This window comes from Dama dama, chromosome 17 (genome assembly GCF_033118175.1).
Source record: "Dama dama isolate Ldn47 chromosome 17, ASM3311817v1, whole genome shotgun sequence".
Lineage (NCBI taxonomy): Eukaryota > Metazoa > Chordata > Mammalia > Artiodactyla > Cervidae > Dama > Dama dama.
Genome location: NC_083697.1, coordinates 65,368,765 through 65,382,708, shown reverse-complemented (window position 1 = coordinate 65,382,708; position 13,944 = coordinate 65,368,765). Strand labels below are relative to the sequence as shown.

Genomic DNA, 13,944 nt, shown 5'->3' with positions numbered 1-13,944 from the left:
TGTTGTTGCTATTATGGGGTTTGTACACATCATTTAAGAAAAGTTTTGTAGAGAATATGCTGGACCAAGAGGTCCTTTGAAGTTATCCTTTTTAGGTCTGTTTGGCTAACAGTGAGACTTAGCCCTCAAGAATATGCCTCTGGGATCTATACATGTCTCAGATTCTGAAGATCATTCTACTCAAACCCTGGGTATTATTGTATGATTTAAAAAGAAATGCATTTCAATAACAGGAGTCAGAATAAAAAGAACTTTAATTCATTTTAAAGTTAAGCAGACTATTATATTGCAGTCTTATTCTCATATTTGGGATAATTTTTTTCACCATGTATTTGCTTCCTTCTGTTTGCCTGAAACAGATGAGGGAGCCTTGGTCAGAGCAGCCAAGCAGCTGAATTTTGTTTTCACTGGAAGAACGCCTGACTCAGTGATTATAGATTCAGTAAGTTATTTAATTCTCCTTTTTATCAAAGCAATGCACATGCAAACTTCAAAGATAAAATAATACCAAAAAGCTCATAATAAAACAGCTTCCCTACTCTAGTTTTCCTCTCCAGAAGCATTGACTTTTCTATTCTTTTAGCTGTTTCTTCAGACATTTATGCATCCTTTTTTAATATGTGATGAATGAAATATATTTCAGTTCTTCAATTTTAGAGATATCTACTGACATTCTGTTCAATTATATTAAATGAGGGATTATTTCTCTTGACTCACCATCCCTTTCCAGTAGTAGTATAATTATATTACAGTGTTTGGTTAAACAACTATTTGGACCCAGATGTTATATGGGCAAAAGATTGGAACAAACATTTCACAAAAGAAGATATACAAATGGCCAGTGAGCACATGAAAACACATCATTAATCATCAGGGAAATGCAAATTAAAGTCTCAATGAGATTCTACAACATACCCACCAAGAAAAGTAACATTTAAAACATTATGGCAGCACCTAATGTTAATGAAACCGCAGAGCAAGGGGACCGCCTATATGCTGCTAGTAGATGTGTGAGATGGTACAGCCCCTTTGGAAAACCTTTTAGAGTTTTCCAGTACAGGTAAACATGTTCCTGACGCAGCAGATGTAGTCACACTTGCCCGGAAGATGTAAAAGCATGTGTCTGCAGAGAGATGGCTCATGGTATGTTCATAGCAGCTGTATTCAGAGTAGCCAAAAGCTAGAAACAAACCAAATGTCCATCACTAGGAGAATGGATCGACACATTGTGAGGCACAGTGGAATAGCTGAGCAATGCAGAAAGAGTAAAATGATCGATTCGTTACCAGCGTTGAGAAGTCTCAGGAACAGGCTGAGAAAAAAGGGGAAAAAAGCCAGACACAGAGCGCTGCATACTCTGCATTTATATCGAGGTTGAGATCAGGAAAAAGTGACTTATGGTCTTAGAATTCAGAGCAGCGGTTGTCTCCACCTCAGGGGGGAGGTTGGGAAAGGGGGCAAAGGAATTTATAGGACAGTGGAAATGTTCTGTGTCTTGATTGGGGTGGTGGTTACACCGAGGAAACCTTTATCAAACTATAGAATTTTCATTGAACTACATGTTCAAGATCTGTGTACACTGTCGTATATAAATGGTATCTCCTTAAGCATTTTTATTTAGTGTTTATGTTATTATGCCTGTATTGATATTCCTAGCAAAACATTGTTTTATTCAGTATTTATTTTCTTTGTTTTTAATTTTGTGTTTTCAGATACAAAATTATCTCCTGAAAATAATTTTTTTCTTTAATTCTTAAAAATAAATCTCTTATGTTTTTTCCAAGTGCAGCATTTTCTCCCTACCTATTACTAATTGTTCTAATTGTTTCATAGCTTCTTAGTGCATTTTTAAAGTCAGTACAGTTACACCAGATAATCTGGCCAGTGGGCAGTTGCAGTCTTTGCCTTGAGACCTTCCTCCTGAAGCACCATCCCCCCATCCGGCCCCTGTTCTTACTCTGGGCCAGTTTTGTTCAGAGGTCAGCTTCTATGGCACATGAAACTCCTTTTGATTGTCTCCTGTTTGGGGCTTGCTATTTCCTGTAAGTCAGAACTTCTTTCTTAGAACCTGACATTGATAGAACATGTTTTCTGTCCGTTTCATCCTGTTGAGAAGGTGTTACAGAAGCAGAAATCACTGCAGTGACCGCCCTCACTGAGCTCCGCTCCTGACTCAGGGCTCCAAGCTGCCGTGGTGCGCAACTCAGGCTCACTCAGGGTCCTCGAGAGGAATCGCTTCCCCGTCTCCCTGGCGACTTTCCCTAACTCTCTCCTGTGTTAGATCGTCTGTTTCCTGAATCCCTTGTCTTCCTTGTTCTTGGCCTACACTTGTTTTTGTGGAGAACGTTCTTTATTGGCTTCTTGAGAAAAGGCACATGGAAGTTACTTGTTCTTTAGTCCTTTAAGTGTAAACATTTTTATCTGACCTTTATACTTAATTGGTGGTCCTGCTGAATAGAGAATTCCAGGGTGGCAATCAGTTTCCTGAGGAATTTTTATTGCCTGGCTTCCTGCATGCCTAGCTGAGAAGTCAGAAGCCACTGTGACTCTAGTTTTTGTGACTTGCCCACTGCCTCCCTCAAGAAGTTTGCGAGATCTTCTTTATCTGAATTCTGAAACTTCACAACCGTGTACCATAGTGAGACCATTTTAACTCACTGTACTGAGCACTGAGTGGACACTTGTCCATTTGGAAATCGACATCCTTCCATTCTGGAAGTTTTTCTTGCATGAGTCTGTTCATTTTTCTTTCTCTTTTTTCGCTGCTCTCTAGAATTCCTGAGCTCATCTTTTCACTTTTCTGTCCTTCTTTTCGTGTTTTTGCCTTCTTGTTCTACTTTTTGGAAGTTTTCCTCTCTTTTGTCTTCTTAGACTTCAATTGATTTTCTTTTTGTTTCTGCTATTACATTTTTTAGCTTCCAGAAGCTTTTATTGTTTTCTCAATATTTCTTTTTTTGACAGTATCCTGTTTTTCCCTCGTAGATGTTGTACTTATGTTACTTCTCTGAGAGGAATAATGGTAGTTTTTTTTTTTTTTTAATGTTTTCTTTTTTAAAAAAATTGCAAACAGTTTAAATAAGCATATTTTACTGGAACATAAAATGGTCTTAAGCTGTCATTACAGTTGTTTTGATTATTGCACTGGGGGAAGCATGCTTCACCAAAAATTAAACATCAGCTTTCACATATTCTTTTCTGGAGTTTCTCATTCTCTACTTAGGAGAAAAAGAAGAGCATTTAATTACTGCATCACCTGCATATGGGATGCATTAATAGGCTGTGCAAGATCTTTGATGAGAGCTGCAATATTCAGAGAAATAAGGCCAGTCTCCCCCTATGCCCCCAAAGAGCAGCACAGGCCGTGAATCTTAATCACAGAAGCATAACCATTGTTACAGGCAGCTTTTTGTCTCAGACATTTTCTTTGTTTTTTCATGGGTCCCATAAACAAGCATATACTGGTGGATCTAACCGTATTTCCAAGGGTATAAAACACTGCAGAAGGTTTTACGCCACCAGGAGTCCACAGTCATCCAGTTCCCATGAGACAACAGAAAATGCCCCACAGAAAGCATATGACCAACCCCGTCATCCTGGTGTGGGAATGGGGGAAAGAGGCAGCCGGGACCTGCCCACCAGCCCTTGGTGCCCATTAGGAAGCCCAGGCCAACACCAGTGTTTTCTTTTTGAATTCTCTTTCTTCCAAATTGCTCCTACCTGTTTGTTTTGGGTATCTGTGATCCATGATAGTAGCTGTCCTTGGGTATCTGTTAATCTTTGGTTTTCTCATGGTTAAGAGTAAAGAATTTGCAAGCTGATATGGCAGTTCTGAGTATAAGAGGGTATTTGTCAACATTGGGCTTCACTGTGGGGTGGTCTGGTGGGATCCGTTTGGGAAATCATGGTTGTCTGTACCTTTAGGACTCAACCTGGGCTTATAGATTCCCGAGAGAACAGTCTTCTACCCTTCTGCCAGGAAAGATCTGGCTGCCAGAATGTAGGGGGCCAAGTGGGTTGTGGGTATTGGGGCCTAGCCTTTAGTCCAAATGCAATAACAATACATATATCTTCAGGTGTGCCAACTTCTAGACGAAAGAAACTTGAACAGCAGAGCCTCTGGTCTTCTGCCAGGATGCAGGAAGAGCCAGTGCCCAGAATAGCAGCTCTTTCCCTGGTCCTCCCGTGTAGGGCGCTCCTTTACCTTCCAGTTCTAGAACTACCTGTTATTCCCCTTCCCTAGGCCTTTTAGGGATTGTTCAATACAGGTCAGGCTGGTTCTCACCTTTTCCCCCATAACCACTGTGTATACAATAGCATTTGCTACTTCTTGCGTCTGCTAACTAAGCATATCTCACTTATCTGTTTTCTAGCTTCCAAATTTTTAATGCCATTGTCTCTTTTCATATTTTCCTGCCAGTGTAAGTTTCTTTCTTTTTAATTTTTTTTTTTTTTTGTAGTTTTGGTGGGGCTTTGAGAAGGATGAAAAATAATTGCATTTGTTCAATCTTCCATCTTAACCTGAAAAGTTAATAAATTCAATTAAGGACAATTTGTGTTGACATTTTTTACATTAAAACTTAATGACTGGAGTTTATTTCCAAGAAGCCAAAGCTACTTCTTACTGTATGTAATCATATTTTCCTTTTCTTCATAGCTGGGGCAGGAAGAAAGATATGAGTTGCTCAATGTCTTGGAGTTCACCAGGTAAAACATCTGCTCTGTGGTTTGTGTGCATGTCATACATTTCCCTCCTTTTAAACTTTTTCCCTTTTAAGTAAGAAGAAAGTGTGCTTTATTTTATTTAAATAAATTTATTTAGACCAAATACTAAATTAAAATTCTCAATGCAATTTTTAATTGTCATCTGTAAGAAAATCATAAACTGTTCTCTTCAGAGTCTTGTAAGGCATGTCTTCTGGAGGCAGTGTAATAATATTTCTGAACATAACGATCCGCATCACAACTGTAGGGTGCAGGCCTGGGTAGTGATCTGAAAACATTATACTTAGGGGCACCAAGATTTATGTAGAATTAAAATGAATCAGAGTCAGGAACTTGCCGTTCTAATTGTGTGCTCATTATAACATCTAGTTGTCATAGGGATTTCAGAAACTCATATTCATCTGTCTGTTAGGTATAAAAAGAGTTTCCATATAGTAGGAATAGACAGAAGGGATTGGTCCACAGTAGATAAACATGCAGTGTTCATGGCCAAATGAATAGGGATTTCTTGTTGGAAGCTTCCGTCCAGGTGATTGCAGAAATCCTGCATCTGGAGTAACAGGGGCATACTGGAGACTTGAGGAGTGGAGAGACCGTAAGAGAATGCGCACAGTCCTGTGAGGAGGTGGGAGCGGGGTAGTTAGAGAAACGTGGGTGATGAGACAGTGTGGCGCGCTCTGTGCCGCTGGGACCAAGCATTTGCCAACGTGTGATGGGACGGCTCTTCCCCAGCAGCGTCCGCTTACGCTGCCGGCCCCCGGAAGGCATTCCTGTTCACCCGGGATTTGGGAGTTCCACCAGGAGAAGAAAAGAGCAAGGACGCTGGTGAACCAGGGACCATGCCACCAAAGCTGGATTAAGAGAAACATGAATCAGGAAGGGCTGAGGTAGAATACAGAGACGTTGTTCCAAAGCGGGCCCAATTCAGTGTGGTCCTAAAGCACAGGAATGATCAGAGACTCTAATGCAGCGGAAATAATAGATGGAGAAAGAGAGGAGTGAATAGTCCAAGATGTTTCTAAAGGCAGCTACACTATATCTAACTCCTATAGTGGATTCATCTCAGTTTTTTAGCTGCAGAACATTATAAGGTAACATGAATAGACTCTGACACTAAAGAGGTCTTCTTTACCCCTTTTTCTGGAGAGAATGCTTATGCATACTTGATTCCAAGTGAGGCTTATCCTGTGCAATGCCATTCCTGCTTATTCTGTTCATTGTTAATTTGTAGTCTCTTTGCTAATCCATTGAAAGATGCATATGTTTGACTAAGAACTTTTATCAGTCTGTATCGCCAACACAATGTTAAGCTGTTCGTGCTCATTAACTAGAGTTTGTAATATGAATTAGGTTTTTTACATGATACCAGTGGTTTGCTAGTAATTAAAAAATGATAGTTGTGAAGGCTTAAGTAAGTATTTAAAGTGCTAGTGTATGCCTTTTGATTGGGTGTATACTTAAAATTGATTATCATTTCTCTTTTTAATAATCATCATAAAAGGTTCTGGCTTAAATACTTTTTAAATCTGAGAACATTGAACCAGAACTCTCCTCTCTCCGCCCTCGTGGGTATTAACTCTTGAAGGTTTCTTGGGAGCTATTTTGTAAATTATTCCTTTAGGGCAGCAGATGGTACCCGCACATCTTTAAAAACATAATGTGACTTTCAAAGGCACTCAGCTATACACCCAGGCGATGGTTTGTGTATGTGGAGGGATCAGCCTCATAATTTAGTTAAATTTATTTTTTCAGTGTGAGCATTAAAATATGTGAGACTTGACAGACATATAGATGCATCTTCTCACTATGATGACACTTTATGGAAAACCTTTCTTTCAGCGCTAGAAAGAGAATGTCAGTGATTGTTCGCACTCCATCCGGGAAGTTACGACTTTACTGCAAAGGAGCCGTAAGTTTGTATTTTTGTCTTTTATGATTTTGATTTATGATGGTTTATAATGTATATGTTAAACATTCTGCTATGGAAATGTAACACAGATGTTTAGCCTGAAGTTGCTGACATCCACTTTTGGAGGTATTTTATAGTACTAGTGTTCAGCCTCTTCTGGTGAAATTTGGAATTCCTTCTGGGTAAATCTGGTGCTTTGAAAAAGTTTGGCCGAGGTTATTTATATAATTCAGTTTTTCAGGCTTGTATATTATAAATATGTTAGAAGACAATTAAATACAGAAGATATTTTAAAATTAAATTAGAAATGTCACAACCTACACCAATTTGAATCTGATTTTTTAAAGGCCACAGAAATGGGGGGAAATGGATTACAGTCATTGCTGTAATTTCTTCATGTGGTGATTACCATTTGTATTGTATTTGCATTGTTTTAATTATAACAGCATTTCTAACTATTAGTTGGCTTTGGTATTTGGAAGGTTATATTGACAGGACAGTAATTTGTCATTCTAACCGAAATTTCCCTAGTTAAAATATGTTTATGCTCATGGAAAAATAAGAAATCTATTCAAGAATAATTTTATTCTTGAAATTAGTTAATATTTCCCTTCAGATTTATCCTTTCCAGGTACATAGTATATGCTTGGAGTAATCAGGTAACTTATGAACTTGGAACTTTCCAATTTCAAATATAATCAGCAGTCTTGCTTTCTCACATGGAACTTGAAAGACGGACTTGTTAAGAAGCCCAAGCTTAGTATTTAAATTCCTGTTGAGAATGTTTTTCAATGCCTTGGTTTTAATGCATTGGGACATAATTCTTTAGTGCCTTGGTTTTAAAAGGCTGGGAGAGAATAATTTCATGACGTCTTGTGAATTTAGTTTTAGAGTTTCTTTGGTTGTTGAACAAGCACATAAACAAATGTAGGGTGAGCTCACTCCAGGTGAAATCATTTGGATAAACTGTTCTGACAGAGGATGTTAGAGCTCAACATGATAAAAAATTACAGTTATTTTTAATCAAAAAGAAATTTGAGGGAGGGGAGAATGGGTTGCATGTAAGATAAACTAGAAATCATAAATAAACTTAGGGAAAAGCATCGAACAATGAAATAAGCTCTAGCAGCCTGTCCATGAGTTCACAGAGTCAGACATGGCTGGGAGACTAAGACATTGCAGTTTATGCAATGAAGGCCACATTCTGCCCGCTGCTTTCCTGATACTGTAGAGAAGGTAGAGAATTCCCCTAACCCGACCATCCATTTCCACTAGAATGCTTAATTACCTTGAGAGTTTAATCTCCCCAGCCTTATTTATTACTCATCACTTTTGTTTTTATGATTTTAATTTTTTAGTATTTTCTTAGTGTTAAAACGGCCTATTTTAATTTCACTGAAAATTTCACTAACCTCTGGGGAAAAAAATAGAGTTTGTAAGTTACACAGAACTCTCATTCTCAGAAAGGACCCATGAGGGGAAATTATCATTTCCTTTTGCTTTGCCCGCTTCCCATTTCACCACTGAGAAATGAAAAGAAATTCATAATTGGAGCCTGGAATATTGCATCTGTTCTGAGGTCACTAAGTTCTGTTTCTCTCAAGGGTTCTAAATCATACCTCACTAGTCTGCTTCCAACTCAGCCCTGAGACTGGAGACCCCAAAATGGGTAATACCACTGAGAAAGTAATTGCAGGTAAATGATTTATTTTTTCCTGGTCTAATAAAACCATGAAGGCCAAATACTAAAATTCTTAAAACATTAAACCCAAGCCAAAGAATAACTAAAGGAACAATAGGCAATTTATAAAGGGGCAAAAAATAGAGGCATGCAGTGATGCCTCAAGTTAAAGCTGAAAGGGACTTTAAAGATAATCCAGTAATTTAATTTTACAGACTAAGTCAATTGAATCTTAACGCTAAAGTGACACAATCAGAAATATTCAACTGTGAGGCGGTGCTCAGGTTGTCCAGTGTCCTCTCTGCCAGAGCCACCAGCTTGCTCCGTGCATTTAACGTGTGTTTCTCAGTCTGTTCCTTTGTGGGCGCCAACCCCACATAGACGCCCTAAGTCCTGAAAGGTTCGGTAGTGAAGTCTGGGCATCTGTCAGCCCGCTCCCTTGGAACCACTGCGTGCATTGGCATTTTAGAGGCTCTGAGGCCCTGCGGCAGGACACGCTCTGTAGCAGGACACGCTCTGTAGCTTTCTTCTGTCTGACATTTCCCATGCTGTCTGAGTTCTGGACCATTCTTCCTCATAGCATGGATGAATGCTGAAGCCGTCCGCAAAATCTTTGGGGGAGGCAGTGAGGGGAGATGTAACAGCACATGACAGGTAAGTGAAGTATTGATAGAATATGAGATTTTGAATGTTGGAATAACTGGATTTATTCAGAAAGGAAAAGATGAAAATATAGGACTAGACCATCTTTCTTTGTGTCGTAGGAAAGCAGTATTATTAAGGAAAAATATTTTGTGCTTCAACGCTGATGCTAAATTGATTTTTTAAATACTCATTCGCTGCTAATAATGTTGCCAACATCAACTTTATTCAACTCAGAATGCTTAGTTTAAATGTATCATACCTTCTGTTTGTTTTCCAGGACACTGTAATTTATGACCGACTGGCAGAAACTTCAAAATACAAAGAAATTACCCTAAAACATTTGGAGCAGTTTGCTACAGAAGGTGAGTGTAATACAACAGTAAACCTAACTAAAATAAAGTGAAATCATATATTTACTACTATCTTATAGGATTATTCTTATTATTTTACTTGGAGATTCCTAAAGTAAGATACCAATAAATGTTGACCATTCAGATCTTACTATATGCTATTCCCAGCCGTTATTTTTATTTTGCTCTCCTGTATTTATTAACATCTTGAAAGACTTTGTCCACACATTTAAAGGGATGTAGAGCTTATAAATCTGTTTGCTTTTTAGAATGGATACCATTTACAGTTTAAATACTTTACATCTCAAGCAATGTAGAAGGAAAGAAACAAGAGTTAAAGAACTGGGTAGTCTAATCTGAGTAAGAAAGAGGAGAAGAAATAAATAAACCTCTATAACTACTGAAACAGTTGTTCAATTTAGTGTTAGCGCAGGGCTTTTTGTTAAGCCCCTGCCTCACCCAGGCTCTATGTGGATCTGTGATAAACATACGTAGTCCTGATGTTCTGTCCTGAAGCGCAGTCTGGGGAGACGATCTAGACGAGATGAAAGGCAGTGACAGCCTTGAAGCCTCAGGGTCGGCTGCTACGGGAGTTTGTAGACTCCTCCCTACACTTAACGAAGGTCGCCGGTACTGTACCCGCATCTCCCATCTAAGTTTTCACTCTGCTCTGCTTCTGCTGGAACTGTGGCTGGTGGCGCCAAGCCTGACCTCTGAGCCAAACCTCTTCCTCCTAATCCAAGCAGCAAAATGATAGGAATGTTGTTAAAAGCACTAGGCTATGAAGAGCAGGGACATATGGAAACTTCTACCATTTCTCCTCCAAAAATGGAAGCGCATGGAAACCCACACATCTGTTGAGTTCAGATTCCATGAGGCGCAACTTCCGAGGGGATGGCGGGTACAAGGCAACCGAGCTCATACTGCACGTTCCTTTATTGAGGAAGGAGCGGGTTGGAGGAGCATCTTCCTTCTCTCTGGTTCTGATGTTAAGGATATTCTAGCTCCCAGACCAGTTCCGGAGAAGGCACCCCACTCCAGTACTCTTGCCTGGAAAATCCCATGGACGGAGGAGCCTGGTGGGCTGCAGTCCATGGGGTCGCTAAGAGTCAGACACGACTGAGCGACTTCACTTTCCCTTTTCACTTTCATGCACTGGAGAAGGAAATGGGAACCCACTCCAGTGTTCTTGCCTGGAGAGTCCCAGGGACGGGGGAGCCTGGTGGGCTGCCGTCTGTGGGGTCGCACAGAGTCAGACACGACTGAGTGACTTTCACTTTGACTTTCAAGTCTCCAGCCAAGTGTCCAGAAGAGAAAAACATGTCCCTAATGTGGCCCAAAGAGCTACGTTCTGTTTGCAGCGGCGTGGCGGTGGCCATGTACTCCTTTCTTGGGACGTGGCCTCTTCCGGACGTTTTATGTCCGTGTTCTTTGCTTCTTTTTCCGGCGTGCTCCCGGCCATATTTGATTTGACTTGACATCGCTAACACCTAATTATTCTGAGAGCTAAACGACCTTGAGTGAGAACATTGCCTTCTTGGTAACCTAGTTAACGGCTTTTATCCTGGCTGGCAAATTTTCTGCTTCTTTGTCTTTCCAGTCTGTAAACTTTTTTCTGGCTCAGGGTCACCTCCACATGAGTTAGAAAATGGGCAGACTCTGAATACGGAAGTAGGTCACTTCAGACATCAGCTGTGATTGTTTTCCCAGCTGTTTCTGATGGGTATTCATTTTTTTGTTGCTGTCCCTCAATTTTTTAGACTCCTTATTACTACAGATCCACTGGAATAAATACAGTTGGAGGTAGGTGGCTCTCCCAGCACACCCTGGTGGGGTCCCTCATTCCTTCCTTTATAAGCATCTGTGAAGCCGTTGTTAATGAGCCGGCCACTGTGCTTAGCCCTGGAGTCACAGGTGTGAAGAACTTCAGGACTCCAACTTCTAGAACTCCAGAAGCTTCAAGCTCATGTAGGAGATCACAGAAAAAACACAAAACATTGTCCTTCACACCACAGAAGTATTGGGGTCTGGGTGAGAGGAGAATGATTTTCAGAACTGAGTCTTAAAGTAGATGCAAGACAGGCGGTGGAGGGGGGTGGGGAGGGTGGGATGGAGGGGAAAAAAAGACCAATTTGTGCAAAGACCCTACCATGGGAAGTGGACGGCAGAGAAGGAGGTTGAAGGCAATTGATGTGTGGTGACTGAGCCAGACTTTGGGGTTTGAACTTCATCCTGCAGAATGATTAAAAGACTTCAAGCAAAGGAATAACCTTATCAGATTAGGATTTTAGAAAAGTTACTCGAGGCATGAAGCATGGATTGAAAGAGCTGGGGAATTAAAAGCCAGGTGCCGGTGGTAAAGGCCAGAGGCCTGTTAATACACAGTTGACGCTAAGGTTCCATCAAACTTGAGTCAGACTTCAGCATACTGAATCGATGTTTTTGAAATGAGATTTTGTTCAAAACAAATGGAAGTGTCAGATTTCTGAACCAAATCTTATCTGATGTTGCGGGGGGCATGCTCCCTTTTTTCAGGGTTAAGAACCTTGTGTTTTGCCGTGGCTGAGATTTCAGAGAGCGACTTTCAGGAGTGGCGAGCCGTCTATCAGCGTGCATCCACATCTGTGCAGAACAGGCTGCTCAAACTCGAGGAGAGCTACGAGTTAATCGAAAAGGTACAGCTCTTCTGCTTGTGAGGAAAGTTTGATTTCCAGAAAACTCCAGTCTTGTTTCAAGGGGCCAATAAAATAAAAATTAAAATGTCCTGACACACCACTGTTCAATCTCCTCTGGTCTAAGCACTAACAACTCAGTCTTTTCCAAAAATTCTCTGGACTTACTTGGTATAGATTTTGGCTCTTTTCACAGTTTTGGATCAAATTGAGGCTGATCTGGTCTAGCAAGCTCCTTGCCAACATCTCCCATTGCGTCTTCATCGCACACCCTCTCTCCACACACGAACATGCATAAAAGCTGCATACAAGTGTGTATAGATGCAGTGGGCTTCACTGGTGGCTCAGACGGTAAAGAATCCACCTGCAATGCAGGAGACCTGGGTTTGATCCCTGGGTTGGGAAGATCCCCTGGAGACGGACATTGCAACCCACTCCAGTATTCTTGGGGCTTCCCTGGCGGCTCAGATGGTAAAGAATCTGCCTGCAACACCCAGGTTCAATCCCTGTGTCAAGAAGATGCCCTGAAGGAAGGCATGGCAACCCAGTCCGGTATTCTTGCCTGGAGAATCCCCATGGACAGAGGAGCCGGCGGGCTATGGTCCATGAGGTTGCAAAGACTGAGCAACTGAGCACATAATGTATAATACACAATAATACAATAAATGTACAGCTGTGTTACTCCATAAGCAGTAATAAAGAATGTGCAAGTGAACAATCCGGTGCTTATACCTGGCCTTGTTCACTTAGCTACATCCACCATTTGTACCACAACTATAAATATCCTCGCTTTACTGATAAAGAAACCAAGGCTATTCAGCCAGAAAGTGATGGATACACCATGATTGATGCTTCATAAACAGCAAGAAATCTTGCTTCCTGAATTCAGAAGAGCAAACATTTTTATGTTGTACTGACTGTGTGCCAGGTGCTATTTGGAGCACTTGAATCTTTAACCTACTTAATTAAAAACCTACTTAATCTTCATAGCATCCCTTTGAGGTGTAGGTAGTGTTAATTATCACAACTGTGTAAATGGAGAAATCAAGGCACCAGAGAGGTTGAGTCATTTGGAGGACATTCCTCAGCACATAAGAACGAAAGTCAGAATTCCTGCTCCGGCTCAAGTTCAGGCTCTTAGGCACTCAAGTGTCTTCATTCCAGCCTTTAAGTTTTCGTGAAATAACTCGCTGCTTGCGTAATTCCTTCAAGCATGCTCCTGATCGTGAGGCAGAGACTCGGGCTTTGCCTGTTAGCCACAGTTGATCCCGCCTTCTGGTGAGTCGTGGCTGGCGTGTTTTTTTTCTTCCTCTGCCGATGTGCTCCCTGGCCCGTCCTGAGTGGCAGCCAGCGCGGTGGGCGCCCTCTGTGCCCTGTGAGCCCAGGCCCGCTACGCCCGGCCTGGAGCGGCGTTCTCCGCTGTGTAGTCCGCTGTGACTCTGGGTACGGCCTCCTGTGTCCTCAGGAGGCTGAGACCCCCTTAGAAGCTAGGTTGCTTCGCGTCCCTCCCTTATATTTCAACTTATTCTCTATCTTCCTTATTTCTCAGAAGGCTTGTGACAGAATGTGTGAAACCTTCCCAGTTGGTAAACCCCACCTCCACCACCAATTTTAGATGTGTACCCTCACCAGGAGACTTGTGATCCATCCACTTACTGAATTCCTCTCTTTCTTTTCTAATATTGTATGTATACTTAACATCTTTGGAATATCAGGTCGTGAAATAAAATAGTGTTTTATTTATGAGACCATGACCATAATTTCTTTCATTGCCTCCAAAGTCACGTATTGTTTACAAGCACTAATGGAATTGTTGATTTTTAATCTTTGGCTTTTCTTGCTCTTTGAGAGGGTTTCCCTGGCGGCTCAGACAGCAAAGAGTCTGCCTGCAATGCAGGAAACTGGGGTTCGATCCCTGGGTTGGGAAGATTCCCGGGAGAAGGGAATGACAACCCACTCCACTAT

The 13,944-nt window shown here is 41.2% G+C and overlaps 1 protein-coding gene across 5 annotated transcripts in view; it reads left to right on the top strand.

The window, feature by feature from the left end:
• The window catches only part of ATP8A1 (ATPase phospholipid transporting 8A1), a 226,199-nt gene that overhangs the window by 99,066 nt on the left and 113,189 nt on the right, over positions 1–13,944 (top strand). For all 5 annotated transcript variants that reach the window (XM_061164668.1, XM_061164664.1, XM_061164663.1 and 2 more), the window contains 5 exons: positions 360–442; positions 4,655–4,704; positions 6,562–6,631; positions 9,235–9,319; positions 11,843–11,982. In XM_061164668.1, the coding sequence (XP_061020651.1) occupies positions 360–442; positions 4,655–4,704; positions 6,562–6,631; positions 9,235–9,319; positions 11,843–11,982 (428 nt within the window). The remainder of the gene's footprint in view (positions 1–359; positions 443–4,654; positions 4,705–6,561; positions 6,632–9,234; positions 9,320–11,842; positions 11,983–13,944) is intronic.